The sequence below is a fragment of the Nesoenas mayeri genome, assembly GCF_963082525.1.
Source record: "Nesoenas mayeri genome assembly, chromosome: Z".
Taxonomy (NCBI): Eukaryota; Metazoa; Chordata; class Aves; order Columbiformes; family Columbidae; genus Nesoenas; species Nesoenas mayeri.
In genome coordinates this window covers 36,581,450-36,609,130 of record NC_137542.1, presented here as the reverse complement: position 1 = coordinate 36,609,130, position 27,681 = coordinate 36,581,450, and the positions used below count along the sequence as shown (strand labels likewise).

At 46.3% G+C, this 27,681-nt stretch overlaps 1 protein-coding gene across 1 annotated transcript; it reads left to right on the top strand.

Moving 5' to 3' along the window:
* The first annotated feature begins 1,953 nt into the window (after window positions 1-1,953).
* SLC49A3 (solute carrier family 49 member 3) lies at window positions 1,954-27,681 on the top strand. Its single transcript, XM_080361954.1, has 10 exons — window positions 1,954-2,085; window positions 12,958-13,116; window positions 14,021-14,240; window positions 19,776-19,852; window positions 19,968-20,105; window positions 20,655-20,771; window positions 22,394-22,546; window positions 24,538-24,695; window positions 25,749-25,861; window positions 27,306-27,681. The coding sequence occupies exons 1-10, from the start codon at window positions 1,957-1,959 to the stop codon at window positions 27,458-27,460; spliced, it is 1,419 nt and encodes a 472-aa protein (XP_080218080.1). The 5' UTR covers window positions 1,954-1,956; the 3' UTR covers window positions 27,461-27,681.

Sequence of the window (27,681 nt, the reverse complement as noted above, 5' to 3'; positions counted from 1 at the left end):
ACAAAGGTGGAATTTAGAAACATTGCCTGGGCATGTAGGGATGGTGTCAGGAAAGCCAAAACTCAACTGGAGTTTCAGCTTGCATGTCAAGGGTAGTAAGAAGTGCTTCAGCTGCTAAATTTGTGGTAAAATGCTGAACAAGGGAAATGGGAGACAGTTACTGAATAAGATGGTTGAGAGTGAACATAGACAAGCCTGAGGAACTCGTTGCCTTCTTTACCCTAATCTTTACCAGGAAGGTCTCCCAGGCCTCAAGGCCTGGGATTCATGGGAAGGTAAGGGTGACCATTAGTGGATGAGCCAGGGATTGCTCAAGAAAACTTGACTTATACAAACAAGTCCATGGAACCAGAAGGGCTGTGTCCAAGGATGCTGGGAGAGATGACAGATACCACAGCAAGGCCACTTTCTGTCATTTTTGAGAGGCCATGGATATGCCTACCAACTGGAAAAATGTTGCACCTCTATTCAAAAAGCACTCAAAGAACAGCTCAGAAAACTGCATGTTGTCCAGTCTCACTTCAGTCCATAGAAAAAAGATGAACTGAATTATCTTCCATGGTATTTCTGGACATGCAAAGGAGAAGTAGGCAATGGGGAATAATCAGCCTGGTTTCACTGAGGGGTAAATCATAGCTGGTGAACTTGCCTGATAGCCTTTTTTTGGTAAAAGAATCTATGGATGGGAGAGGATGTCATCTACCATTAGTTTAGCAACATGTTCAACACCATCTCCCACAGTGTTCTTGTATCTAAGTTAGGACATTAGAGTCTGGATAGGGTAGCCAACTGGATGGGAAAAGTACTGGCTGGATTGGGTCAGAGGGTTGTGGTCAATGAATTGTACTCTATCTGAAGGCTGTACTGTGGCACTTATCCTAGGACTGGTCCAACAGTAGAATGGCTTGCCCAGAGAGGTTGTGCAGTCTCCACTGTTGGAGGTTTTTAGGACCAGGCTGATCCCTAAGCAAACTGATCTGACTTCAAGGACTCTGCTTTGAACAGAAAGTTGGACTAGAGACCTCCTGAGATCTCTTCCAACCTGAATGATCCTGTAATTTTTACTGTAGTGCTCAAATCTCAGGTTTGGGAGAAAGACATCCAGGCACTATCAATGTCCAACCACCCTGAAGTCAAACATCTTGTTTAGGAGTTGAGGAGGATTTGGTTTATACTCTTGGCTTTTTCCCTTGCTGTGTTTTTGAGGAGATAAGAGTGTGGGTGTCTCTGCATTGAGGGAAGAAATACTGTTCTCCCCAGCATAATCAGTCATAAAAAACCACCACCAAACTGTACATCCCACGGCTGCTGAAAGCCATGTGGGTCTTGATAGCATTCCTTTATCCTCCTCTAATCCATTTTCTACTCCAGTAAGTGATCACCCTCGGACAGGTCTGCTCCCACAGGGCTTCTTCCTCCTACTGCCACCGGTACCCTCAGCCACTGAAGCAGCTGCTCTGGCTCTGGCAAGAGTTAACAGTGACTCTTACGATAAGGTAGAGCTAGCAAGCGGGCATTAGCAATGTTTTTACTGTTGTTGTTTTAACGACAGACGGGAAACGAGAGCTTTCTGCTCCGAGCGCCTTAGCAGTTCCGTTTCGGAGCACCAGACTTCTCCCTTTGCCAAAGCGTGACAGAGCACAACCGGGTCCCGGGCACCGGCAGTCAGCTCCGCGCCGGGCGCAGCAACAGCAGGGAATGACTGTCTCACGTCTCAGGGCGGCTCCCCAGGGCACGCCCACACCGCTGCCGCACGCTGCCCGTGCCGGGTGGCAGACGGCGTCTCGAGGGGGCGGAGCGCGAGGGGGCGGCGGAGCGCGGGGAGGGGAGGGGCGGAGCGCTGAGGAGGGGAGCGCGGGGGAAGGGCGGAGCGTGGGGGGGCGGAGCGCAGGGGTGGTGCGGAGCGCGCGGGGGGGCGGGGAGCGCGGGGGCCGTGTCGAACCGAGTCGCGCCGAGATGGACGGCGGCGAGGTAGCGAGCTTGTTGGGGGAGCGTGGCCAGGGGCAACTGGCCCAGTTCAAGACCTACCGGCGGCGGTGGTTCCTGCTGGCTGTCGTGTGCCTGCTGAACTGCTCCAACGCCATGGTGAGTGCGGCGCGGAGGCGGCACCGGCCTGGCCGAGGCCCGCTGGCCGCCAGCCTACCCCGCCGCGGCGAGACGCTCTCACTGCGCGGCTCGCGGAGCCCCCACAGCCTGGAGGGCGCGGCGCGGGCCGCGAAAGGGCAGCAAGGACGCTCTTCGGGCGGGCCAAGGGCGGACCCGAGCCGTGGGGGAAAGGACAGCCGCCAGCAGCCCCGGAGTGTCCCAGCAGCCGTGAGCGCAGGAGTAGGCGAGGTGCGGTGCAGTGCAGGTAGGGCGCTTGCCCTCTCTCGTGCCTACTTGTGCCTGGGAGAGCAACTTTAGCTGCTGCTGCTGAGAGAGGATGAGGTGACAGGGCTCACCAGAATCATACATACCTCCATTCTCATCCTAGAAGTAGCCAGGCAACCTTCAGAACTCTACCCCAGTTCCCTGTGTCAGATCCACCCCCTTATTGCTGTCTACCACTACCTGAAAGGAAGTTGTAGCAGGGTGGGTGTTGTTCTCCCAAATAACAAGTGACAGGACAAGAGGAAATGGCCTCGTGTTGCACCAGGGAAGGTTCAGACTAGATATTAGGAAAAAAATCTTCACGGAGAGAGTTGTGAAGCAGTGGAACAGGCTGCCCAGGAAAGTGATAGCATCACCATCCCTGGAGGCATTTAAAAGGTGTATAGACAAGGTTCTTAGGGACACAGTTTAGTGCTAGAGTTACGTTATGGTTGGACTCAATGATCTTGAGAGTCTCATCCAACCAAAATGATTCTATAATTCTATGATCCTTGAAGCACTAGGACTCACTTGGCACACTGCAGAGAATCCTCAGCCTGGCCCTGCCTTAGGGGGCTGAATCAGTAACTCTTCCTTTTGAACTTTGTTTCCCTGGTTATGACTTCAGCCTGCACACCTCTCTTTCTGACTGGTGGGATCCAGGGCACAGATGGGTGGTGATGCAGGAAAGGCAAAGATGGGGCAGGAGAGTGTGTGATCTAGAAGAGCACAAAAGGAAGTACTACAGTGTCAAGCCAGGCTGGGATGGAGCAAAATGTATTCTGGAGCACAGCTGAAATTGCTGCTAACTCCACTTGATAGGCCATGGGGAGGAATAGAAAGTATTCAGTGTCTGTGAGGGTGACATGTTTCAAATCTAAGAAATCCTGTGGTAGAGGAGCAGGAGTTATCTCTGCTTTATTGCTGGCCTATGACAGCAGATATATCTGGTAAGAAAAAGCAGCAGGTGGGTTTCCTTCTAGGGTCTTTTGCACCTACAGAACAGTATTGGAGTGATTCTGCTCTAACCATAATGGTATGTGAACTTCTTGTTGCCTACAGGTATTTTATTCTGAAAGACCTGAAAAAAAGAGATACCAGATCACACCCCACCTATTGAACAGATTAAAACTAAGTTCAGTAATTATTGAGATAAACATGTAATGTTTATCCTTACCAAGTCCTAATATGCAAGATGGAAGCCCAAATCCTTGCTCACCAAGTCATTGAGGACATTGTTGATAACTATCAGACTGACGTAGAATTATTAATGTAAATTATTCATTACCATTCTGAGAAGGGGGACTGTCTGGCAGCCAAGATCAGGCGCTGCAACCTGCAAACATTTAAGCCAGTAAGGAAGAATAGGTATTCCATTCTACAGGCATGCTGGAGTAAACAAATGGAAAAACATAATGAGAGTTTGGCTGTATGTAGAAAAAAAAAATGAGCGTGCCTTCCCAAGGCATTCTGCAGAAAGGCAGTGTGAAGACCCATTGCTTGTGTGTAGTCACATTGGCACAGTACAAGAACATTAGGTAGCAAGAAAAAAAACGCACCGTGCTATAAGTGGACAGTAACAGCACAGATAAAGGAAGCTGTACAAAACCTTTCCAGTATGTCTTGTCAGATTTTCACTTTGCTGAAACATTAGCACTGAAACTGGATGTCCTTTGAATGCATCTGCAAGTATAACTGTGTCCTGAGTCACATTGCTGAATACGTTTTAGCCCTGAAAGTTTGTACTGTTTTCTGTCTGGTTGGTCTCTTGCCAAGTTCCTGACTTTCCACAGTATTACTTTCCCACAGTATGAACTTGAGGTAGAAATTCATCACTTCAAAACTGGGTGCTTAATAAATATCCAAGAGTGGACATATTGTTTCTAAGCCAATGTAAAGGTCTGGAATGGCAAGTATGCTGACATATAAAGTTGTAACCAAACATTTCCTGATGCTAATTTTTTTCCTAAATGCTGCTGATAAAAATCACATTAAAATGGAGGGGGTGTTTGAGAGGCCATGAAATCAAAGTTATTGGTTGCTGTTTAAAAGTTCCAGATGGAAAGATTAATTTACCAGTTCTGTGATGTGAAAATTGCCTGGTAAGTTGTGTCCTCAATTCCTGTGCAGATGTTGCATGCAACACTTTGTTCTATGTATTCCTCTGTCAGGCTATCTGCAAAATGCACATAGTGAGGACACCTGACTTTTGAATTGTTTGACTTGGAAAGAACAGATTACCTCATATGCTGGACCAGGCTTCCAGGCTGATGCCTTGTATTCCCCACTCCTATCTATGCACTCATGCAGTTTTCTATTAGCAGCCTTCAGTGTCACTAAAAGTGGCAAGACACGAGACAATCCTGAAAGGGAGAGACTGTCAGTGTCAGGAAGACAAGTTAGAAGCAACTTAACTCCAGGAAAGCACACTTGGTCATGCAGCAAGGGCATGATGAGAAAAGAGTATTTCTTAGTTCAGTCTGGCTTAGGATTGTGAATGAGGAGAAAAAAAAAAAAAAAAAAAAAGCCAGGCCAGACCATTTAGTGATGAAAGGGGCAGTCTTCCCTACTTCCTCTTGCTCCACATCATCATGTGAAATTGCTTCTTTAACCAGAACACAGTGGGGTAAGTATGATGTAAGGGAGGCTTTTATGCCAACAATAAATAGCCCCTTACTTGAATCTCTGTCACTGATCTGAGCTTAAAAGCCTTTCTCTCTCCCTGCTGTATGAAGTGGGTACTGTCTTACCAGGGATTGGTTAACATTTCCTAAATATGGCTATTCTGGAAATTCCTAGCTGACAATGTAGTCTAAGAAACCTTTGCATTATCTTAAGGCCATAAGTAGCCATGAGTATAATTTACTTGCTCGCTGAAGTCCCAGGCAGCTCTCTCTTGTAGCACTATTGGTGAGGGGTGAAGTAACTATGCCTGCAGTAGCTACCCAGATTTGTTTTGTCGAGCTGATGCTGTGGGTTTGAGTGTGTTGTTTTCTTAATCTGAAGTCTGAGTGTTTTAAGAGTATTCATGGCATGCTGACAGCTGCCGTAGAAGAAAACTACTGAGGCAAATACCTCCTTCCTCATTGCCTTCTTCCTGTGAAGGTGAACAGGTGGCAACTTTGTCTTTCACAGGAGGAACTTCTTCTTGCCTTAGTGCTGGGGACAGAGAAATACACAGAAGAACGAAAGTGGTAATGTTTCCTGTGCTATTCTGTGCTTGTCCATGTAAGCAAGCTGGAGAAGAGGGGAGCAGAGGGTTAGAGCTCGCTCATACTTGGCCAGGTGGTTCCTGACTCATGAGCAGACTTCCACCACTGTTTAGGGTACTTGGAAAAGTAAGGAGAGCTGCACAAGTGGAGACTGGGATGTTCTAGGGCTGTTTGCACAGGCTCCTGGTCCACACCTGTCTGCTGCTTTGACACAGCTGCTGCTGCTGCCTGGTTGTTGTGTCCTGCTTGCCCTCCTGAGAGCTGTAGAGGCTAGAAGTGACATCTAGGCAAGGATCTGACCTTTCTGAAGATCACACCTCTGTCCTTACTTCCTAGGCTGCTGTGCCAGCATAAATCTTTTCAGTTGAGGCCAGGGGCTGTTTGCTTCTGACTGTGTGGTCCTTTTGACGTTGAAGATGAGGAGTCTGTTGTAAGGGCTTCATTAGCTGGGGCTCAGGGGAGACAGAAGCAGCCTGTGCATCTTTGAAACACATTGTACATGACCTTCAAAGCAATGTTTGAGTGCATGCTGGGACTGGGAGAGCTGCTGCCTATGTGAAGCAGAAGGTTATATTTCAACTAAGTATTCCTCCTTGGCTCCTTTTTAAGCTGTACATACGAGGTATTACAGGGGTATTGCTACACTATTCACAGCTATGCAGTAAGCCAGACAGTGAAGAACACTCCATTTGGCAGCCTTTGCTAGTTGATACCACCACTGACATGGCAAGTGGCCTGATTTCCACCCTGCCTGATTGCATGCCCTTGCCATTCTGCAAATGATTTTACTTTTCACTTTTAAAACCTCGATTTGTTGGTGAGGAGGGTAGACATTGGTTTAACAGCTTGCCTTTCAAGAAAAACAACATTTTTGCTATTGCTTCTGACAGTTGGGCTCTCTTGGAATGGGTGGAGGGAAACAGTCCTGCAGGTGAAATAGGTCCTGGAGAGTCTGTGTGGGAGTGAAAACAGTAAAGACAGTAGGGTGGAGGAGCTGAACTCCGAGTAAATGGAGATAGAAGGGGAATGAGAGCAGGAGGAAAAGTAGAGGGCTGGGCTCATTCTGTGTGGAAGAGGGCTGGCTCCATGTCTGAGAATACCAATAAGGGTTTACAAGGTATCAGGAAGAGCAACAAATAAGCTTAGAAATGGGGGGCAACATGAGAACTGCTGTAACTTGTTCGTGGTTACAGGAGTGTCCAAGCAGGTGCGCAGTTAATGGGGAAGGGAGCAGGCAGTCTCTGGGAGGTGGTGGAGAAGAGAAACAAAAATGTCAGCTAAAGAAAGTTAAAGCAAAGGGAGGGAGAGCTGAAAGTGGAGCCAGTACTCTTCCAACATCAGTACTAGTCAGATGGTTTGCCTTTCAGTGCACTTGCTTTCGCTGGTGGTCCCACATGCTCCATTATTAAAGGAGGAATGGAGGGGGGCTTTCCTGTAATTGAGATCTTTGTGTGGAAAGTATTTCTGTCCTTTTCTTCTAGTGATGGGACATGGCTACCCAATCAGTCAGCTGCATGCTGAAAACAGTAGGACCTGCAGCTGTACTCCAGTGCAAGCCAGAATAGGCTTGTGGGCCTTCAGGAGACCTTCTGTCCTCTTCATCAGTTGCTATGCTGACTGTGTAGAGCACAAGTTTTTACAGTGAACAAGGTGTACTGAGGTATAACTTCCTGCGCTGGAGCTTTTGCTGTCTCTAAACTCAGAAATCACAGTGAGATGGACATACTTCTAAGGCTTTAGCTCAGGAGTGTGGGAACTACAGTTCCTACATTTGGAGAAGAAATGGTGTATGTTATTACAGCAGCTATTTCAACATCTTGCTAGATGCATATCTGAAGGGAGGGAAAAGCCCATCCCAAATGCTGAAGGATCAAATACTATGGTCTACAACATAAGTAACCATGGCCAATGATACTGGATTATACTGCAGTGGAATCTGTCGTTTGAGAACAAATGATGCAAAATCCGTGAGGTAATGCTGGGAGGTGAGTTTTGCCATGTATGAAGGGTTTGGGATCACAAAGCCATTGTGGTCATTTGGTGTTCAAATGCAAGAGTCCCTGTGCTTGAGTGGCTCTGCATGGGCTTCTGTGTAAATGACTTGACCTAACTATGCCATGGCCCAAAGAGTGGACTCCTGCTGACCTCCAGCATCATCTACTCCAAGCAGCCCAGCTGTATTCTGCTGTGGGGACTGCACAAGGTGACTGTTGAGCAGTCAGGATGTGGGACTTTGAGCTGGGTGCATTTGAAGCCTTAGAGACAAGGCATTCCTGAACTGTGGGGTTCCAAGCTGGGAATTTTGTCAAAGTTTTCTAAAAGGCTTTGGTTTATTTTAGCTCTGACAAGGATCAGGAGAGGCACAGGCCATAGTGGGTGAATGGAAATCGCTTAGAGAATAATAGAATCATACAATGTCCTCGGTTGAAAGGCACCTACAAGGGTCATTGAGTCCAACTCCTGTCCCTGCATATGACAACTCCACAGTTCACAGCTTTTGTCTTGAGGGCGTTGTCCAGTCTCTTCTTGAACACTGTCAGGCTTGGGACTGGGACACCTCCTTGGGGAGCCTGTTCCAGTGCTCCACCACCCTCTGGGTGAAGAACCTTTTCCTAATATCCAACCTAAACCTCCCCTGGAACATCTTCCTGCCATTCACTTGGGTTCTGTCATTGGTCACTAAAGAGAAGAGTTCAGTGCCTACCCTTCCTCCTCCCCTTGTGAGGAAGCTGTAGACCACAATGAGGTCTACCCTCACTCTTCTCCAGGCTGAACAAACCAAGTGACTTTAGCCGCTCCTCATACAGTTTCCTCTCCAAACCCGTCACCAACTTTGTAGCCCTCTTCTGGACACTCTCCAGTAGCTTTATATCCTTTTTATCCTGTGGCACCCAGAACTGCACACAGTGCTTCAGGTGAGGCTGCACCACTGCAGAGCAGAGCAGGAAAATCACCTCTCTCACCTGGCTGGCAATGCTGTGCTTGATGCACCCAGGACATGGTTGGCCCTCTTGGCTGCCAGGGCACACCATTGGCTCATATTGAACTTACAATTGACCAGAACCCCCAGATCCTTCTCCGTGGAGCTGCTTTCGAGCATCTCATCCCCCAGTCTGTATGTAGAACCAGGCTTGCCATGTCCCAGCTGCAAAATCCAGTGCTTGCTCTTGTTGATCTTCATGTGGTTGGTGATTGCCCAGCTCTTCAGTTTGTCTAGATCCCTCTGCAGGGCCTCTCTGCCCTTGAGAGTGTCAACAGCTCCTCCCAATTTTGTGTCATCAGCAAACTTGCTAACCAGTCCCTCAAGTCCTTTGTCTAAGTCATTTATAAAGACATTGAAAGTACTGGCCCTGAGATGGATTCCTGCAGAACCCCACTAGTCACTGCTCACCAGCCTGACTTAACCCCTTTTACTATAACCCTTTGAGCCTGGCCTGTCAGCCAATTGCTCACCCACTGTCTTATGTCTTTATCCAGTGGTATGCTGGACATCTTGTCCAGGAGGATACTGTGAGAGACAGTATCAAAGGCTTTACTGAAATCCAAAAAGATCATGTCAACAGGACTTGGTTGACTAGGTGGGTAACCTTGTTGTAGAATGGAATTAAGTTGGTCAGGCAAGACTTTCCCCTCACGAACCTGTGCTGGCTGAGACCAATGACTGTGTTGTCGTTCGGATGTTTTTCAAAAACTCCCAGAACAATCTTCTCCATGATTTTGCCAGGAGCAGTAGTGAGACCGACAGGCCTGTAGTTGCTGGGCTCATCCTTGTTGCCTTTCTTGTAGATTGGGCCAATGTTTGCCAGCTTCCAGTCTTCCAGGACCTCTCCAGATTCCCAAGAGTGTTGAAAAATCCCATCAGGCCGTGTTGCCTTTTAGGGATCTAGCTGGAGTAGCAGATCCCATACAAGTTCTGGATTGATTGGGAGTTTATTATTCTCGCAGCCATGGTGTTCTAAGCCAGGGTTATGGGGGCCCCCAAGTCCCTCATTGGTGTTGAACACCAAGGTGAAGAACTCATTAAACATCTCAGCTTTGTCTATGTCCCTGTTAATAAGGTGACCAGGTTCATCAGTTAATGGGCCAATGTTATTTCTAGCTTGCCTTTTGCCATTAATGTATTTTTAAAATCCTTTTTTATTGTCCTTCACAGTACTGGCCAGCTTCAATTCGAGTTGACCTTTGGCCGCATGCATTTCCTCCCTGCAATGGCAAGCAGCATCTCTGAGTCCTCCCACGTTGCCTGACCTAGTCAAGTCAGAAAGAGATGTTGACAAGGGGCTGTACTCTCTCAGTTCTGCTGTTGTGACATCCATTGGGAATCCAGAGGAGCACACATGAACATGAACATAGCAATGCAATGTGTAACAGTCCCCTTGATACCTTCTGCGCCATACACTAAGGTTCTAGATCTGTGTGGCTACACGGCCAGTGGAGCTGAGTGCAGCTTGATCAGACCACAATGGTGTATTTCCACAAAGTGAGGCTTTTGCATGGACTGAACAAGTGTGTAGACAACCCTGCAAGGACAGAGGTGTCTGTTTCCTTTATCTATCCTAGGGGCAGCCACCTCTTTTGACGTGCTATAACCCTGGACATTATCTCTCCTCCCCTCCCTGTATCTGTCACCGTGAGCTACAGTGGAGAGCTTTGTTACTGATGTTGGGGTACAAAACCTGAGTTAAGACAATGGCCCCTGGGGAGTGAAAGAGAGGGAAACCTCTCTCAGTCTCCATTTTGTGTCTTCAGAGGTTACAGGGCTTATACCTCACCAGGGAAGGATGGCATCATCCTCATCGCCTTCTGCCTGAAGGGGCGTGTATCATGGCAGTCCCTGCATAAATACCAGCCTTGGCAGTGCAGAATTTCAGAAACAACATGTAGGATAAGGGCTTTAGGTCCCAGCAGAAGAGCTTGCTAACTACTGTGCATGAAGTCATGATAGCTGGGAAAAAACAAAAGCAGGAGGTGGCATACTGACTTGCTTAACATGGCAATTTCCCTGTGTTAGTGAAATCTCAAAGTGCCGTCTCTTTGTTGCAGGGGCATTTGGCAGCCACTTAGACCAGAGGTACAGCTCGAGCTTCATTGTCCAGTTCTTAATTTTACTGTTAGAGCAACACATGGTAAACAAATCCTGCCAGAGGCAGAAACATGTTGCTTCTCTCCAGACCCATGAAGAAACCCAGAAATCCTATTCTGAAGAACAAACTCAGGCTGCAAATTCCCACCTTCTGTGCTCTCATGCATATACGCTAGAACTGGAACTCTTGCTCAGGGCAGAAATACAGGGCAACCCAGATGCTTGGTTTTAGCAGGTCTAATGGAAATATGCTGGAGTGCTTAATGTTTACAGCCACTGAACACAAAATCCTGTACTCTGGCTTGTGGCATCATTCTCCTAATTATGTCATGCATGCATGAGCTTCTTGTGTGGTGGGTCAGGGAAATTTACCTGAAGCTGGCTTACAAAATGTGTCATCTCTTTAATTACACTGTTTCCTGGTACAGTGTTTCATCACCACCACCCCTATCTGGAAGGCAGTGAGGAACTGATAGCTGCTGTTGCTGGAAATACACAGCTGGGTTTTGTTTAGCATTGATTTATCATCCCATAATCAAACTAATGCCTTAGTGGTGCTGGTAACATTCAGACAATTAGATTAGCATTAAACATTTCAATTCCCACCCCAAACTGATGGAAATCAATTCTGGAAAAACAAAGGTGGGTGAAATTTCTTCCTGAGACAAGATGATAACATCATTCCACTATATTGTATTATTTAAAGGAATCGTTATTATAAAAAGCTCATTTTATTAGAAGTCTACTGCAAGTCTCTCAGTGGTCTAGAATAGTATCCTTGTTGTCTAATAAGAGTATAATTTCCTTCAGCACCCAGCATCTTCATTCACCTGATTGCAGAAGCTGAGTAAACCAGATCCACCCCCTGCCAGACCTTTTATTGATCCACTGATCCCACCTGGATGTGTCTGAACCCAGCATGGTGATGTGAGCTTTGTGTTGAATGCAGGAGATCTGGCATGTCAGGTCCTTTCAGAGAAGAGAAAAGGGCTGATGCTAGGAGTCCTTGCTAGGACACTAATAATGCATTCAAAACTTCTCTGTAACTGCCATTTACTCATTGCATGCTTACTAGGAGAAAAGCTTAGCTAAACAATGATTTGCATGTGGCTATTCTCACACAATGATGCTAAGAAGGAAAGTGCATCCTGCCTTCTACTTTCATTTAATGCAGTAGTTTTTATAGTTTCTGACATGTGTGAAGTAAACAGGAACACTGGAAATAACAAATAGCGAAGTGTAGGAACATACCCTCCTCTGAGGTTACTGGAGCCCTCTTTCAGTTACACATGAGCGCTGCAGCTCATGCTGTCTGCAGGATGCAGTCTGTGAAGAGGAAGCTTGTGATGGCAGAGAGGGGTACCTGGAAAGAGATAGTGGCTAGTAAGCTATATATGAAGTTTTTGTTCACATTTCTGCAAACTTTTATTATCTTGAGTATTCAGCAGCTGCAAGATCATCTCTAATGGTGCAATTGCTTACATCTACATTATTGACACCTATTCTCAGGTTAGGCTACTCTTTCTGAAAAGCACCAGAGAGGGAATCTTCTCAAAGGATCCACAGAAATATCCCTCAGTTTGGGGCAGAACCCTCATTTCTTTCTTGTGAGCATGATTTCAGGACCAGATTTTAGCAAAACAGAAACAGACAGCAGCCTTATGAAACGAGCATCTAAAAGAAGGTTTAAGTAAGTATTTTAATATGTGGCACTGGAAGGAAAATATAGGTACGTATTAAAGTATATCTATGTTTCCCTGTTATATGTTTTGAATATATTGAATAACACAGATTTCTGTCTGTCTTGGCTGACATGTAGCGAAGTTGTTCTTAAAAAGCCACATCCAGGGGTACCAATGCAACCTTAAATACCAGTCTGAGATTAGGAGACTCTTAGTTGCAGAGAGGAGATGGCAGCCTCTGTTTTGTTTACACTTATGTAGAAAGATTGCTTGTGGTTTATGTCAGGTAAGTAAGTATATCAGGGGCCAACATGTTCAAACTGGGGAAGGAAAAAGTTACTGACCTCTGCTTCTGCCAGCTCCCAGCAGCAAGACTAGGGAATTGGGGATGAGGCAGTGAAATGAATGGGAGCTCTAGGCCAAGATAATGATGAAATCAGTGGCAAAATAGTCCTAGCATGAGTAACTGCAGACACCGGAGGTTTGAATTTTTATTACCAGATATCCTAATTTCAAGCAGAGATTAAGATAGTGAGCCCCTTCACAACTTAGTTAAGGCAGTCTGAGGGGATGCTGAATTTGGAGATGTGGAGATGTTCATGCCTACCTGTCTTTGCTCTCTACTCTGCAGCAATGGCTGACATTTGCTCCAGTGGCTGATAAGACAGCTGCCTACTTCCACATTTCCCTGGAGATGGTCAACTGGCTCTCAATTGTGTACCTCCTCGTCTCGATCCCATTTGGTTTGGTGGCAACATGGGTTCTCGACAGCGTGGGGCTCAGATGTTCTGTGAGTTGAACTGTATTATTTTGCTGAGGGTGTTTCACCTAGAGATAGCAGTGCACCAAGCACTAAAATGCATACTGTGAATGGGAGTCTTGCCAAATGTTGCAGAGGAGGAGCGTGTTATAAACTCTGTCCTAATTCAGTAATAGCTGTCACATCACCTCTTGAGGTGGGAAGCAGTGGGAGAAGTCAGAATAATGTTGCATCCTTACTTGCCTTTTCCTGCTTCAGTTGTTGTTGTCTTAGCTATCTGGCAGAGACAGATCCTCTGAGCTGACTCTGTGAAGAGCTTGCTTCAATTGGGTAGGGTTTGGTATGGAAAAGCTATTTTGTATGCAGGGACAGTTTAAGGAGCAGCAGGGCAGGGTACAAGCAATGGACTCCTGTCAGCTCAGAGCTTGGTCTGTGCAGCTTGGGATATCTACACAGTATTCCTAGAAGGATGAGTGTTGTGGAATGTGACACTGAAACACTAGCATGCTAGTGGTATAGAAGAGCATCCATATGCTGGATGATTCATTGCCATGATCTTTGGATTGTGATAGCAAAATATGACAGTGACACAAACTTGCAAATAGAGTGTAATTAGTGAACTTTGGATTTCTCATCAATTCCATCTGCTGTCTCGCATAAGCTTCCTGTGGTGTAGTTCTTATTTGGGGTCAGGACTGCCACCTTTCACCTTGCTCTCTAAGAAGATTGGTAAACTCACTCACTGTTGGATCAGGAGCATCTTGCAGTGGCCTGAAGGGGTGGGTGTGATCTGCAGACAACTTTCCATGCAATGATTACTGACATCCAGTGTCTCCTGTAGTACATCTGAGACCCTGCTCATGCTACTCTGTTGCATTAAGTTCTGCCCTTCGGATTTCAGCACACAAACCCTGGCTGTTTCTGCTTGTTGCAGGTGATCCTGAGCGCATGGCTGAACATGACAGGTAGCATCATCCGGATATTCAGCGTCCTGAACATCCTGAGCTTGGGTTCCCAGAATTACTGGTACCTATTTATTGGGCAATGCTTTTGTGCACTGGCACAGCCCCTTGTCATCTTTTCACCAACAAAACTGGCAGCACTATGGTTCCCAGACCACCAGAGAGCAACAGCAAATATGATCGCATCAATGTGTAAGTGATAGCTGCAAAATAATATTGCTGCCTTCCAGAACTTGCTAGTCTTTGCCTTTCAGAGGCAGCAGACAGAGGAAACCCTCTGTACTACAGCCGTTTGGCTCTGCAAACACAGCTCTGCCCAAGAGTCTCATGGCCATGTGCAATAAACCAGTGCCTTCAAGGCAAGATAGGCAGGCATTTCCATGCTGGGGAGCAAGCAGTGGGCCTTAGGAACAAGGTGCAAGATTTGAGGTAAGCCACCAAAGCTCCCAACCTTCTTCCTCTCTACCGTGAAAGGTGATTGTCTTTGCCTAAATATCATAGAGGCTGAAGACAGCCCTCAGCGTTATTGGATCTAAAGTCTATAGTGGCCTTAATTCTGCAGCTTATTAGGGAGCTGTCTAAATTGCATGTGATGCCAGTCATCACAGTTGCCAAATTCTGTATCTGGATAGAGGTGGGAGTGCTGCAGCAGTTTTGTCCACTAGGTCATCCAGTAGCAAGGCTGAGCATGTATTCTCAGTTCGTATGTGTACACAGACAGGTAAAATATACTCAGCTGTTCACACAAACATGTTTGGGGATGCTAAATGCCTTGGAGTTGTGGGGAAAATGGCAGTATAGGAGCACCCCTATACAGCTTTCCCAATGCTGCTGCAAACCCAGAGCATGGGCACTCTTGCTCAGCAAAAATGGATTTATGGTGTCAGAACAAATGCAATTTTTTTGCAGTGCCTTCCCTAGAATAAGTTGGATCTGACAGCTCATCTTTTTTCCCAGGGCTGAGATAGACCTTCAACTTCCTTGCTGGAGATGGAGGTCTGTTGTCAGTATGGTGAAATGCAAACACTTACCAGGGGCCAAGGGCACTTGTTTCTTCACTGCCCTGAAGGACCCCAGCCTGCAGACAACTTATTCTTTTTAAGTGAGAGAGCAGCTAGAACAGCCAAAAAGCATTTCTTTCACATAGTGTCCTCAGTCCTTACAGAACCAAATGGATCTAAGTATGGGAAAGAATAAAACTGAATAGCAAGGAACAGTGGAAGCCCAAGACCTGAAGCCATTCAGTCTGTGGCATGTTGAGAAATCACTGTGAGGACTGAATGGACTGTGATTATTATCTGATACAACACCTGCATATTACTCTGTAGAGGGCTTCCATTAATAATATTTTGTTACATCCATTACTGTCTTCTGTATAAAATTAGGATTTCATTTCAAGAAAATGTACATGTTGCCTAGAAGTAGCATCTGTCACAGGCCCGGTCATTTACTCCAGTGGTTAATTACCTCATTGGCAAATGTCTACATGTTACTTATTGTCTTACTCCTTATACCCGAGCTATTTAGTCTTGTTGCACCTGTTTGTCTGGTAGTTATGGACAGGGTGACCTCTCCTTTGTCTAGAAAGACTGAACAGCTCCAATGCAGTTACTTTACAAGCACATTTCCCCTTGCCTCTTTCCATGTGTCTCCATGTATGCTTATTGCTCACATGAACTTTTTCTCTCAACTTGTTCCAGTTTATCAATACCCGTTTCCTGTGTTAATGCCAGAGCAGCACTCAACATTTTAGTACTGTTTGTATCAGTGTTGCACACAGAAACTGGTCCTACAGGCTCCTGTCAGTATCATCACAGCTCCTGTTAGTGCCTGTGGGTAGGCTTCTCTGTTCTTGTGTGCAGACAAAAATGGACTTTGCACCCAGGATACTGCTGAGCAGCTGAAATCACTATGTCTCCAGCTGTGCTCTGGAGTATCATATCTTGGTCCTCCCATCACTTGTAGATACTTACAGAGAAGCAGTGCAGAGCTAAGAACTGATCCTGTTTGAAGACCGTGAGAAATTTTCCTGTGTCAGGAGAAGGGCAGCTTCTTTGAGTCCACTGAAGTGGCCTCTGCTTCATCCATGGGATTCTTCATTTACTGTGGTCTGTCAACATGTAATTTTTTGCACCCTGCAGAGTTTTAGTGCCTCAGCATCACTGTCAACAAAACACGCAGCCTAGCTGCAGAGTACTGCAAGCTAATCCACCAGGACCTCTGGACCATAATGTACAATTAATTAACTCCAGTGAACTTTCCATTCTTAGCATAAGAAGAGAAAGGGATATGAGCCTAGGAAGCAAAGGAAGCTGAAACCCTGTAATTACTCAGATAGTCTCACTTTGTCTTTTCAAATTTAGCCCAATTTAGCCCCTCACCTATACTTTCTGGAACTGCTTCAGCATACTCATATTTCATGGAAAGACTTGACAGCAGTTTTCTGTCAGTCTGCTACAATGCCTGGATGCTTTTTACCCCAAGGTTGAAGCAGTTGTTTAATTGTGTCCATGTACTTAGAAAAAGGTAATGTTTCACCAGAATCATAAGCTAGTACTTTCTCAAGTACTAGCAGAAATGCTACCGTTGTGGTGTGCTATATCACTGTTAATGATGCGTCAGCAGAATCCTAGAATAGACAAGGTTGGAAGGCATCTCTTGGGATTGTCTCATCCAACCACCTGCTCAGTCAGGGTTTTGGCTAGACCAGGTTGCCCAGGGTCATGTCTAGTCAGGCTTTGACTGTCTCCAAGGATGGAGATGTTGCAACTTATTTGGGCAACTTGTTTCAGTGTTCAAGGACTGTCACAGTAAAAAAGTTTCTATTCAGACAGAGTTTTCTGTGTTATAGTTTGTGTCCATTGCCTCCTATCTTGCCACTGGACACCACCGAGAAAAGTCTGGTTCCCTCTTTACATTATCTGATCAAGGTTCTTTTCTCCAGTCTGAACACTCTCAGCTTTCCAAGCCTCTTTCGGTATGAGAGATGCTCAGCTCCCTTAATCATTTATTTGACCCTTGAGTGAAGTTGCTCCATTAACTGTATCTTTCTTGTATTGAGGAGCCCAGGACTGGACTCAGCACTCCAGATGTTTCTCACTAGGGCTGAGCAGAGGAGAAGGATCACTGCTTGCCACCTGCTGGCAATGCCCTTCCTAATGCAGCCCAGGATTCTGTAGGACACCTTTCTGCAATGGTGCATTACTGGCTCACAGTCAACTTGCAGGGCACCAAGACCCCATATCCCTCCCTGCAAAAATGCTTTCCAGCAGCTTCTCTGGACTGATCAGTCCCAGTTCTGTCAGTCTCTCCTCACATAACAGAAGCTCCAGTCCCTTAATCATCTTTTTGGCCCTTTGCTCAACCAGGGAGTCCATGTCTTACTCATAATGGGGAGCCCAGAACTGAACACAATACTGCAGATATGGCCTCAATAGCACTGAGTAGAGGGGAAGGATCATCTCCTGCTGACAACACGCTGCTTAGGTAGTAGCCCAGGATGCTTGTAGCCTTCTTTATCATGAGATTGTGTTGCTGGCTTATGGTCAGGTTGGTGTTCACCCAGACCCCTACCTTCCACACCAGGCCCTTCCCTTTGAAGTTGCTTTCCAGTTGGTCAGCCCCAGTGTTTACTGGTGGATGTGATTATTCATCTCCAGGTGCAGGATTTTACCTTTCCTATTGTTGTTCCTACTCCTTGTGAAGTTCACTCTGCCCATTTCTCCAGCCTGCCATTCCTCCCAGTGTTACATCATCTGCAAACTGCCTGTGGGTGTCTTCTGCCCCATTGTCCAGTTTTTTGTTAAGGTTAAAGTGTATTTGCGTCAGTATCAGCCCCTGGGATGCACCACTAGGGACTGGCCTCCCACTGAACTTCGTGTCAGTGATGATAATCCTCTGGGCCCAGCTGCTCAGTTAAATTTCAGTTTGTCTCACTGTCTACTTATCTAGCCACCACTTCATCAGCTTGCCTGCGAGGATGTTATAGGAGACAGTGTCAACAGCCTTAGTAAAACTGAGATTAAAAACATCCACTGTTCTCCCCTCATCTCCCCAGCCAGTCATCTCACTGTACAAAGTTATTAATGTTTCTCCTTTGCTGTCTGCTCCTGTTCACCTTGTTGTCCTTCATGTGCCTGGAAATGGTGTCCCAGATTAGTTGTTCCGTGACCTTCTTAGGAATCAAAGTGAAACTGGAGGGCCTGGAGTTCTTTGGATTCTCCTTCTTGCATTTCTTGAAAATGGGAGTGGTGTTTGCTCTCTTCCAGTCCAAAGGAGCCTCTTGATATTGGCACAGCCTTTTAAAGATAATCAAGAGTGGCCTTGCAATGAAAATAGCCTGCTCACTCAGCACTCATCAGTGCATCCTATCAGTCCCATGGGGTTGTGTATGTCTGGTCTATTTAATGTTCTCTAACGTTCTCTACCTCAACTGACGGTAAATCTTCCTTGCTCCAGGCTTCACCTCTGGTTTCACGGCTGAAGGCCAGTCTTAGTAGTAAAGATTGAGATGAAGAAGGCATTGAATACCTTGGCCTTTTCCATGTCCTTTGTCACTATGTCTTCTGCTACATCCAGCAACAGGCCCACATTTTCTCTAACCTTCCCTTTGCCATTCACATATTTCACCAATCTCATTTCCAGGTTGGCTTTGGCTTTCCTAACTCCATCCATGCATACTAGTGGGAAAACAACTTCACTTGTTCAACTGTTTGCAGAACATTGCCTTAAAGATAAAAAATTGTCTCCTGCAATTTTGGACGTTTGCAAGCTGAGTCCTGGAAGTGCTACTTCAGATGCTGCTCAGCTCCAGCCCCTTAAGAATGTAACTCCCTACTCCAGTACAGACAAGTGTCCAGGATTCTCTTCTGCCATATGATTTTTGTAGTTGGTAGGAGAGATCAGCTTGTATATCAGCTTGGGTTTTGCTGAGGAACTGTATTGGCTTGAAAGGTGCCATGAATGACATAATGTCACTTTAGAGAGCTGTCAAAGGGCTTTCCAGCTTTTTATGCCTTTTTGGCAAAGAAGACCAATGGCATCCTACTGACCACTGAGAAAAGCATTGCCAGCAGCTTGAGGGAGGTCCCCTGTGCACATCTGAAGAGCTGTGTCCACTTCTAAACTCCTCAGTACAAGAAGGACATGGACATGTTAGTTTAAGTCCACTTAAGAGCCACTGAGACAGTTAAGAGAATGGAGCATCTGTCATGCCAGTCAAGGCTGAGAGAGCTAGGACTGTTCACCGTCAAGAGGGCTCAGGGGGATCTTATCCATATGTATACATGCCTCTTGGTGCATCCCTCAAGAGGGAGTAAAGAAGGGAAAGTACCTCTATTTGTTACTGCTGATATATAACATCAGGACAGACGACATGGATTCGTCCATTTTCGTTTTGTCCCCTCGGCATTTACTGAGGCAGTGTTGTGAGGGTGACAACACTGGAATTCATAGACAAAAAGCAGTTTACAGGAGTTAGGGATTATAGGGAAACAGGTTTACAGAATGGACTTCATGGGGGTGAGGGAACAGATGTGGCAGCAGTAAGACTACATGGTCAACATCTCCAAATATTCCCCTACCTGTTTCTCCCTATATATGCATTGTTCTGCCCTTACTGATTGCTCAGCTGCACACTTCATCTCTGGTGTTGACTGGCACTAGGGGTGGACACACGATTCTGACTGCTTGCATGAAAAAATTGTCTCTCTGTTTGTTTCCTTCCAGCCAATCCCTTGGGTATTCTTATAGCAAATGTGCTGTCACCTGCACTAGTTCCTGAAGGAAAGCACATCCCATTGATGGTAAATGAAAATTACTTTATCAGCCAGCTGGGCCAGTTGTGGTCTAGCTGATTTATTTATATTGAGGCAGTTATCTGGAAATACTGGTAACATGTCTTTACTTTGTGTTGTGTAGCTGGGTGTTTATGCCATCCCATCAGTAACAGCCTGTGCTCTAGCAACTGTGGGGATTCATGAGAAGGTTCCTCCAACACCTCCTTCAGTCAGTGCCACTAACTCGACTTCCCAGCCATTCCTTACAGGGCTCAAAATGGTAAGTGCTGCAGCACAGAGACAGACCAGTACTGGAGTGAGTGGTGCAGCCTTGGCAGACAGGGATATGCTGGGAAATCTCTTGACAGAGCAGACTCTGAACTCCACTAAACTCTCCTCCTGAAGTAGACCAGGTTTCCTTCCTTCCTTGGGGTTTGGAAGCTCCTCACAGCAAAGCTGTTGGAGTTATCTGAGCATTCAGCTGTGGGTTGTCTGCAGGGTGGCTAGCTCAGACATGCACACCTGGGCTCCTCCAAGAGGACCACACAACCTGAGCCTTCTGAGCAGATGTGGTATCAGGTAGGATAGCATATAGCAAAATTAAGGAGGTATTTGGGCACTGAAGAGATCCTCCTTACATGGTACCGATTTTAACTTGTCCTCTGGCTGAACTGACAGGAGCAAGTCAAACTCCTCTAATGCTCACAGGGTTGCACTGTCAACATTTCCAACTGAGGAGTCAGAGCTTCTGACCCTGAAGCCTACTGTGACGGTCAGGCCTTTTTTCCCCCTCCTCTTGTTTAAATGACACATTAACTTCTTTCTCTAGCTCCTGAGAAACAAGCCATACCTCATCCTGGCATTGTGTTTTGGAGGAGGAATTGGGATGTTCACCTGCTTTTCAGCTCTGCTAGAACAGATCCTTTGTGAAAAGGAATATTCAAATGTGAGTCTTCTTCCTTTCCTCCCCATTGTCCACATCATGTATGATACAATCAAAATTATTTTCCCTAATAAAAGACTCAGAGCAAAATGAAGATAGTTGAATACGCTGTACTGTCTCATATCTTATTTGCTCACATTATCTAATATAGCTTAAGCAGTGCATTAATCCAGAACACAGTCAATCTCTCAGTATAATGGATAGTCTGCATTTTCATTACTGCCCATGGCCAGCCTCCCATTTGTCAATTAAAATACTTTCCTCCAGAAATACTCTTTAGGAAAAACGAGTCTTGTGTTTTTGATAAACCACTCCAGAGCAGTGATGTCTATGCAGCCTTCTGACACCTTCTCCAGAACAGGATGGGGCCCAGGCAGGCCCTAGACTGAAGCTGAAGGCAGGCTGATGCAGCCACCTTTTCCTCTTTACACAGTCTTACATGAAGCCAGGGCAGCAGAGGAAGTCATAGGTACTGTGACAGCTGTTTCCCCATCTTTCCCAGGACCTCAGACAGGTGCTGCTTTTACAGCTGAGCAGTGTGTACCCAGCTGGTTCCTCCTGCTCTCTCTCCTGGCAATAGCATGGGGCCGCCCCAGTTCCTGCATTTTCCCTCAGGCTGGCAGAACTTCAGTCCTGCTGTTTGTATCTCCATGGAGGTCCTCATAAAACACCTCTCCAGCTGTTCTGTATGCACATCTACATGTCTGGTCTCTGTCCACTCCCTCTCAACTCCCAGGTCTGATATCTGGCTCAGTACTCCATAGCCAGTTCACATTTGCACACTCCTTTGGCATTTAACCGGAAACATTTTAAACTTTGCATCCTTGCTTTCTGGGCATCATGATGTTTTTGTCTTTGTGTGACTGGCTTGCCATGGCCCTTTAGCCCACAGAAGCTATTTCAGATAATCTTTCCTTCTGTCTGCCCCCGAGGCTCTCAAAAATGTTTACCCAAATTTCTTAGAGCTTCCCTGCTCTCAGGATCTGTGTCTGCATTTGAATTCTTATGGAGCTGAAGAAGCAGGACAAGCAAAGATAGCCACTGCAGGCAACAGAGCAGATACCATATCCTAACTACTGCTCACTGCCTTTCTGAGACCCCCTTGCTACAGCCAGGTGATGCTGTCTCATCTAACACACTTTGGGGCTGCCAGCCTTGTGGAAGGCATTCTGACAGTGCAGGTTCCTGGTAAGAGGGCAGAAGCATGATTGTAAACAGAAGCAGATCTCAAGGCAGTTGAACCTATTACCAGCAGTGTGAACAAGGCACTTGATTGCCCCTGGAGGAGCCAAGAACAGTCTCATGGCTGGACTGGAGCATTCAATGCCAGGGAACAGCTGCTGCCTCCCTGCACACCAGCCTCCCTTGCCAGATGTGCAAAGATTTGTTATCCATTGAGACCTTGGGAGTGATGTGACTCTGCTGTCCCTACACGCTTGTAGCAGCATCTGGGTCCTGTTATTTGCTACTCAGAGCCCCGTGCTGGCCTCAGCTATTGCAACGGGCAGGGAAGCTTTTCCTACCTCAGCAAGTGACACACTAGCAGCAGGCAGATACATCAGTGACATTAAAACCTCTTTCCTAACTGCTCTGTTTGCTCAGTTACTTGTTCTTCTGCCCTCCAGGAATTTGCTGGCCTGAACGGTGCACTGTTTACAGTGTGTGGTTTGCTGGGTGCTTTCCTGTTAGGCCTGTATGTCGACCGGACAAGGAAGTTCATAGAGTCCACCAAGATTTGTTTCTGTTTGAGTGCACTTGCCAGCATCATGTTCGCAGTGGTGAGTTCTCCCTTGCATCGCACCATACCTATGGGCTTAGTTCCATTCCCATTTGATAAATCATCAATTCAAACCAAGGTCATTTGATGTCATAGTATTTATTCAGGCACGTGTTGTGCTTTGGGATTATCTCTTGGGCTAGGAAAGTTTTAAAGAAAAACCCTTTACTGAGGATTTCACAATCATTGTGAAGCCTAAGGCAGACTGTTTCAGGATATAAGTAAATTGGCATAATTTTACTTCCTTACATTGAATCACCATTGTTTGTTTGCTGGCCCTGAGATCATTCTTTCCAAAAAGAAATGGAATTGTTAAATGTCCATCTTGCAAAAATAAACAAGAATGCCATAGTGTTCCCAACACCTGCCTTTAACTGTGGTGGCTGCCAGGAATGTAAGATTAGCAGAAAGGACCTGTTAATAGTTCTGCAATATTCCTCAAGGAAGACAAGGTAAGGGAGAATCAGAAAAGGGGGACACTGGAATAAAGCCAGGAGAGGAACACAGAACCTGGAGACTTAACAGCCATGGGGCTCGAGTGCAAGTACTGCACTCAAGCTTAGTCATTTGCTAGTGAGAGCCATGTCCCAGCAGGAATCTGAGCATGAGGCACAGGACTCCTAGCACTGCAGAGGACCCAGGCTGGTGCAGGTCTCTGCTTTACCAACAGGCTTGTGCTGTGCATTTCTCCTCTATGTTGAAAAATCCAAACTTTAAATACAGTGTGATCACACCTCCCTGTGGGCCAAGATCCCAGTGTTGTTAGCTCCACCATAATGAGACAAATGCAATGCCTTTCTCAGTGTAAGTCAATGTGCCTAAAGCAGACCTTACATTTCACCCTTCAGTACTCTGGCATTTGTTGGGGGGATGCTCTGAATACAAGTCAGCATGACTGGGATCAGGTAAAGCACAGAACAGGCAAGAGACTCTGTCAGGAACAATGAGCAAAGCTTTCCATCCTCCCATTCCCTCTGTTCCCTTCACCCCATACAGATGAACTACTACTTCAAAGTAGTAAACTGACAAACATCCATTCAAACCTGCTTGATGCCATGATGCTTTAAACTTGGATTCTAGACACACAGAGTCTTTTTTGACTTTACCAGTTTAGCTGGGCCAGGCCTGCTGCAGCCATGCCAGGACAGACATCTCATGCTGCTCTGTGGGAATTTATTACATGGTTCAGAAGAAGGTACCAGCATCGTGGCTGCAGGATTTATGCGCTTGACTTTACTAGCATTGGCTGGACAAGGCCATGCTCTTTCCTCCACAGTTAGGGACAAGGCTGTTCTTAGCACTAAACTAATGTCCAGGGTTTCTGAATGTTTCAAGTGTTTTTTTGTTTGTTATGTTTTGGGCTGGGGTTTTTTTTTGGTTGGTTGGTTGGTTTTGTGTGTGTGTTTGTTTGCTTGTTTGTTTGTTTTAATTATTCTTCTTCTTGTTTGGGATATTTTTGTCGTAAAGCCCCAGTGTTACGAACATGAGTCTGACATGGTGTGGAATTGTATTTCTTATTACTGAGCTGCAGCACCTAAGGAATAGTTCTCTTTATCTGCAAGCTGCAGCAGCCCAGTGAATTCTCATATGTAACCCAGTGCAAACAACCACTTCTGAAATGTTAGCTTGCATTGGGAGAAAAGTGTGTGTTTCACTTGGTGCTGGAGATATGCTGAGCATAGTCCTGTTAAATTACTGAACAGGAAGTCAGGTCACAGTAATATGACCACACCAATGCTTTTCAGGTAATTCTGCTGATCCTCTCTTCCCTTCCTTAAATTCAAAATATAAATCTCCGTCATGTAGCCATTTGTTGACTCTAAAGGGCTGGAGGTAAAAAGAGAGGTTTCAGGAATAGATAGTGAAGGCATTGGTGAGAACCGTGACCCCTTGGGACTTCCTGAAGGTTATGGGTTCAGAGACTTTCTGTACAGCTGACACTGAGACTTTGGTTTTGGTTTTCTTTGGTTTGGTTTGGTTTTCTGCCTGCAGACTTCACGATTCAGACACCAGGCTGTCATGCTGGCTGTCACCAGCTCACTCTTTGGTTTCTTCGGTTTTGCCATCTACCCCATTGCCATGGAGCTGGCTGTGGAGTGCTCCTACCCTGTGGGAGAGGGCACATCTACAGGTCTGATTTTTGTTGCAAGGTAAGAAGGTTAAATTTACAGCTGAGCTTGGGTACACACACACACACGGCTGCAGATAAAGAAGAGTGTGGACATCACTCACTGCTAGCCATCCTGCTGAGCTTCTCGCTGGTGTCTTTGCACATGACCATGGCCAGGAGGAAGCTGGCTGGCTAAAGCTAAAGGTTTTAAAGCAAGGACAAGTATGGGGGGTTGGTGCAAGAAAAGCAAGAAGGAAGATGAAAGTCTCCCTTGTTCGGCACAAAGCAGAATTTAATCATGCCCAGCATCGCCTACTTTTGAGGCAGATGGGGGCTGAGAGGGGCCTGAGAGGTACCTGAGAAGGGCACCAATTCCCACGTCAGTCCAGGGACTTATCAGGTCTCAGTGCTCTACTGAGAGAGATAGGGCTGATCACTCACAGGGAAGATGGTCACAACAGATGGGTCAGTGACAGTCCTTCCAGTGATCAATGTACATGCCTAGGGCTGGAACTGGACTGCTGCAGAAATGCATTGTTGGAGTCCTAAGTAGTCCTAAGTAGTGATACATATGGCCTGGTGCCATGTGTGTGTGTCAGGTGAAGCTGAAGCAGCAAGAAACATAACTCAAAGATGGACACTGCCTTTGAAGGCTGTTGTCTTACACTGGTTGTGGACTTTGTTGCTGCTGCCAGCCAGCAATAAGGAGGAAGCTGAAGTCATAGCCTGACTTTCTCCCATCCGCAGTCCTGCAGTGAGAGGTATTTCCAAGTCTCTGCCCAAATCTCTGACTAGGCCTCAGCTCCTTGGCAGCTGTAGTTAACACCCACCCACCTCCAGAGGGAGTAAATAGTGGTCCTGCCATGCTGGCCCCATGTCTGGGGGTGTACTGAAAGGCTGACCTGGGTACCCTGTGAGCCAGGGCCAGTTAACCAAGCGCCTGGGGCAGAGGAAGCTGACAGTAGCTTTCTCTGTTAGAAGGACTCTGCTCCAGAAAGGGGTCTCACTTTCTTCCTGCTGGGGAATCTGAGCTTATCTGCAGCACTGATGAATCAGGCAGGTGCCATGACTGCATATTGGCTTCTCCCCACAGCCAGATTGAAGGTGTGATTTTAATGATTCTGCTACAAGCCCTCACTGTGCATGTTTCTGAGGATACATCCTCCACCTGTGCCCTTGACCAGGATGGAGCCCTGGACTGGACAAGTAAGTATGTCCTTTGGACATTATGCTGGGCACTTGATTGCACCCGATGTACACCCCACTCCAGGTCTCACTGGGAGGGAGCTTGCAAGACTGATTCTTATCGTAGCATATTTCTTAGCCACATTTCCTAACCTGATAGTGCACTTCCTTGCTGCTCCTGCTAAACCAGACCTGCAAGATTGAAATAAGAAAACCTCTAAAATGGCATGAATGTTGCTGCTGGCTCCGGATTAAATTTTCCCTTATAGCCACCCCAGAGAGACATGAGCTTCAACAAGCTAGAAAGCAGCTGTTCTGAGAGGACAACACAGTCTATGTGGCACAGCCTGTGCTGCGTTTCAGTGTGGGAGGCCAAGACTGTAAGTGCATTTGCTGAAAGTTGCTTCCCTTGCTTCTGCACACACAGCTGCCTGGGTTTCTAACATGATGGTACAGCATTGTTCTGACTTATTCCACATTTCCAAGTCAGTCAGGAGAAGAGAGAGCAACCAAGATGGACAGGAGCACAAATGTGTTTTCACTGCAGGCTAAACCCTGGTCTTGATCCTCTCAGCTGGTTCATATTTATGTAATGCTGACACAAAGTCCTGGGGACACACCACAACACAAACCTGCTTGGCTAAGCAGAAACTCCCCAGAATGATTTCCTGCAGCTGGTGAGGAACAAGGCTTCACAATAACTGCCCACCAAAAGTAATTTGAGTGTTTCATGTTTGAAAGCCCACAAGTCTTCTCCTCATCAGATCATAGCTGGATCTCTTGATTAGGTACCCACTCCTACTCACTTTGTGGTCTGAGTAATACATGAAGGAGAATCTGTGGAGAAAGGCATGCAGGTGCCTATTTGAGACACTGCTGGAATAAAAATGTAACTACTTCCAGGCCTTGTTGCATAGCCTTTTAGATTGCCTTATTTACCTTTTCTTTTTTTTTTTCCAGAAAATGTTTATTTTAACACAAATTTTTCTTTAATCAAAGTTTATGCATTGTGAACCTTTCCTACACTTTGCTCTTGGATGATATAAGAAGAACCTGTGTGGACCTGCTCTCTTATGAAGCTCAAGTGTTTTGATTCAGACTTTTCTTGTAACTTTCTTCACAACCCCCCAACACACAAAGGTGTACACATACACAGAAACACACTCTCCCACAAACACACTATGTGCACCAGTGTAAGACGTCCAACCTGCGGGATCATGCAAGACAAGAGTCCTGGAAACCTTCCACATTTCACCCAAATCCTCTTTCTATGCTAGCATTAGGTGAGATGAGGTTTGGCTGCTACCAAACTGGCATTGCCCCACTGTGAGCTGCACACTGTCCTCAGGATTCGCCCTTGGGAGGAGATCACCTAGGCTGTGCAGCTGCTGTGGAGTGGACCTCTAGACTTCTGCACTCATGAGGAGTAGTGAATTCACTATCTAAAAGTGTATATTCCTTGCAGATCCTGTACTGGTCCTGGCAGGCCTCTGCAGTGCTGTGGCTTGTTTCTACGTCATCTTCTTCCACACTGACTACAAGCGGCTCCATGCTGAGACAAATAGTGGCGATTTGGTCAAGGCAGAAGATGCTGCAGTAGCAGATGTTCCTGAAGCCTAACCAGGGGATGCCAAGGACCCAGAAAGGGAAGGACTTAGGCCTGTGGACAGGGACTATGACTGCAAATGCTCAGCTGGCACACTGGGATATCCAGTGTTGCACAACATATCCTGTTGTAGAACAAAACAGGGCTAGAGCAGAGTCACTGCAGCACTTTTGCTGTGCTTACCTCAATCTTGTATTTATTTGTGAGTCTTGGCTGTAAGAAAGGCTGTGCTGCC

Excerpts from the sequence above, each read along its gene's own strand:
- SLC49A3 (XM_080361954.1), top strand. The coding sequence starts at position 1,957 with ATGGACGGCGGCGAGGTAGCGAGCTTGTTGGGGGAGCGTGGCCAGGGG. Across the intron at positions 24,696-25,748 it reads GGTCTGATTTTTGTTGCAAG|CCAGATTGAAGGTGTGATTT; the intron begins GTAAGAAGGTTA and ends TTCTCCCCACAG. Across the intron at positions 25,862-27,305 it reads TGGAGCCCTGGACTGGACAA|ATCCTGTACTGGTCCTGGCA; the intron begins GTAAGTATGTCC and ends TATTCCTTGCAG.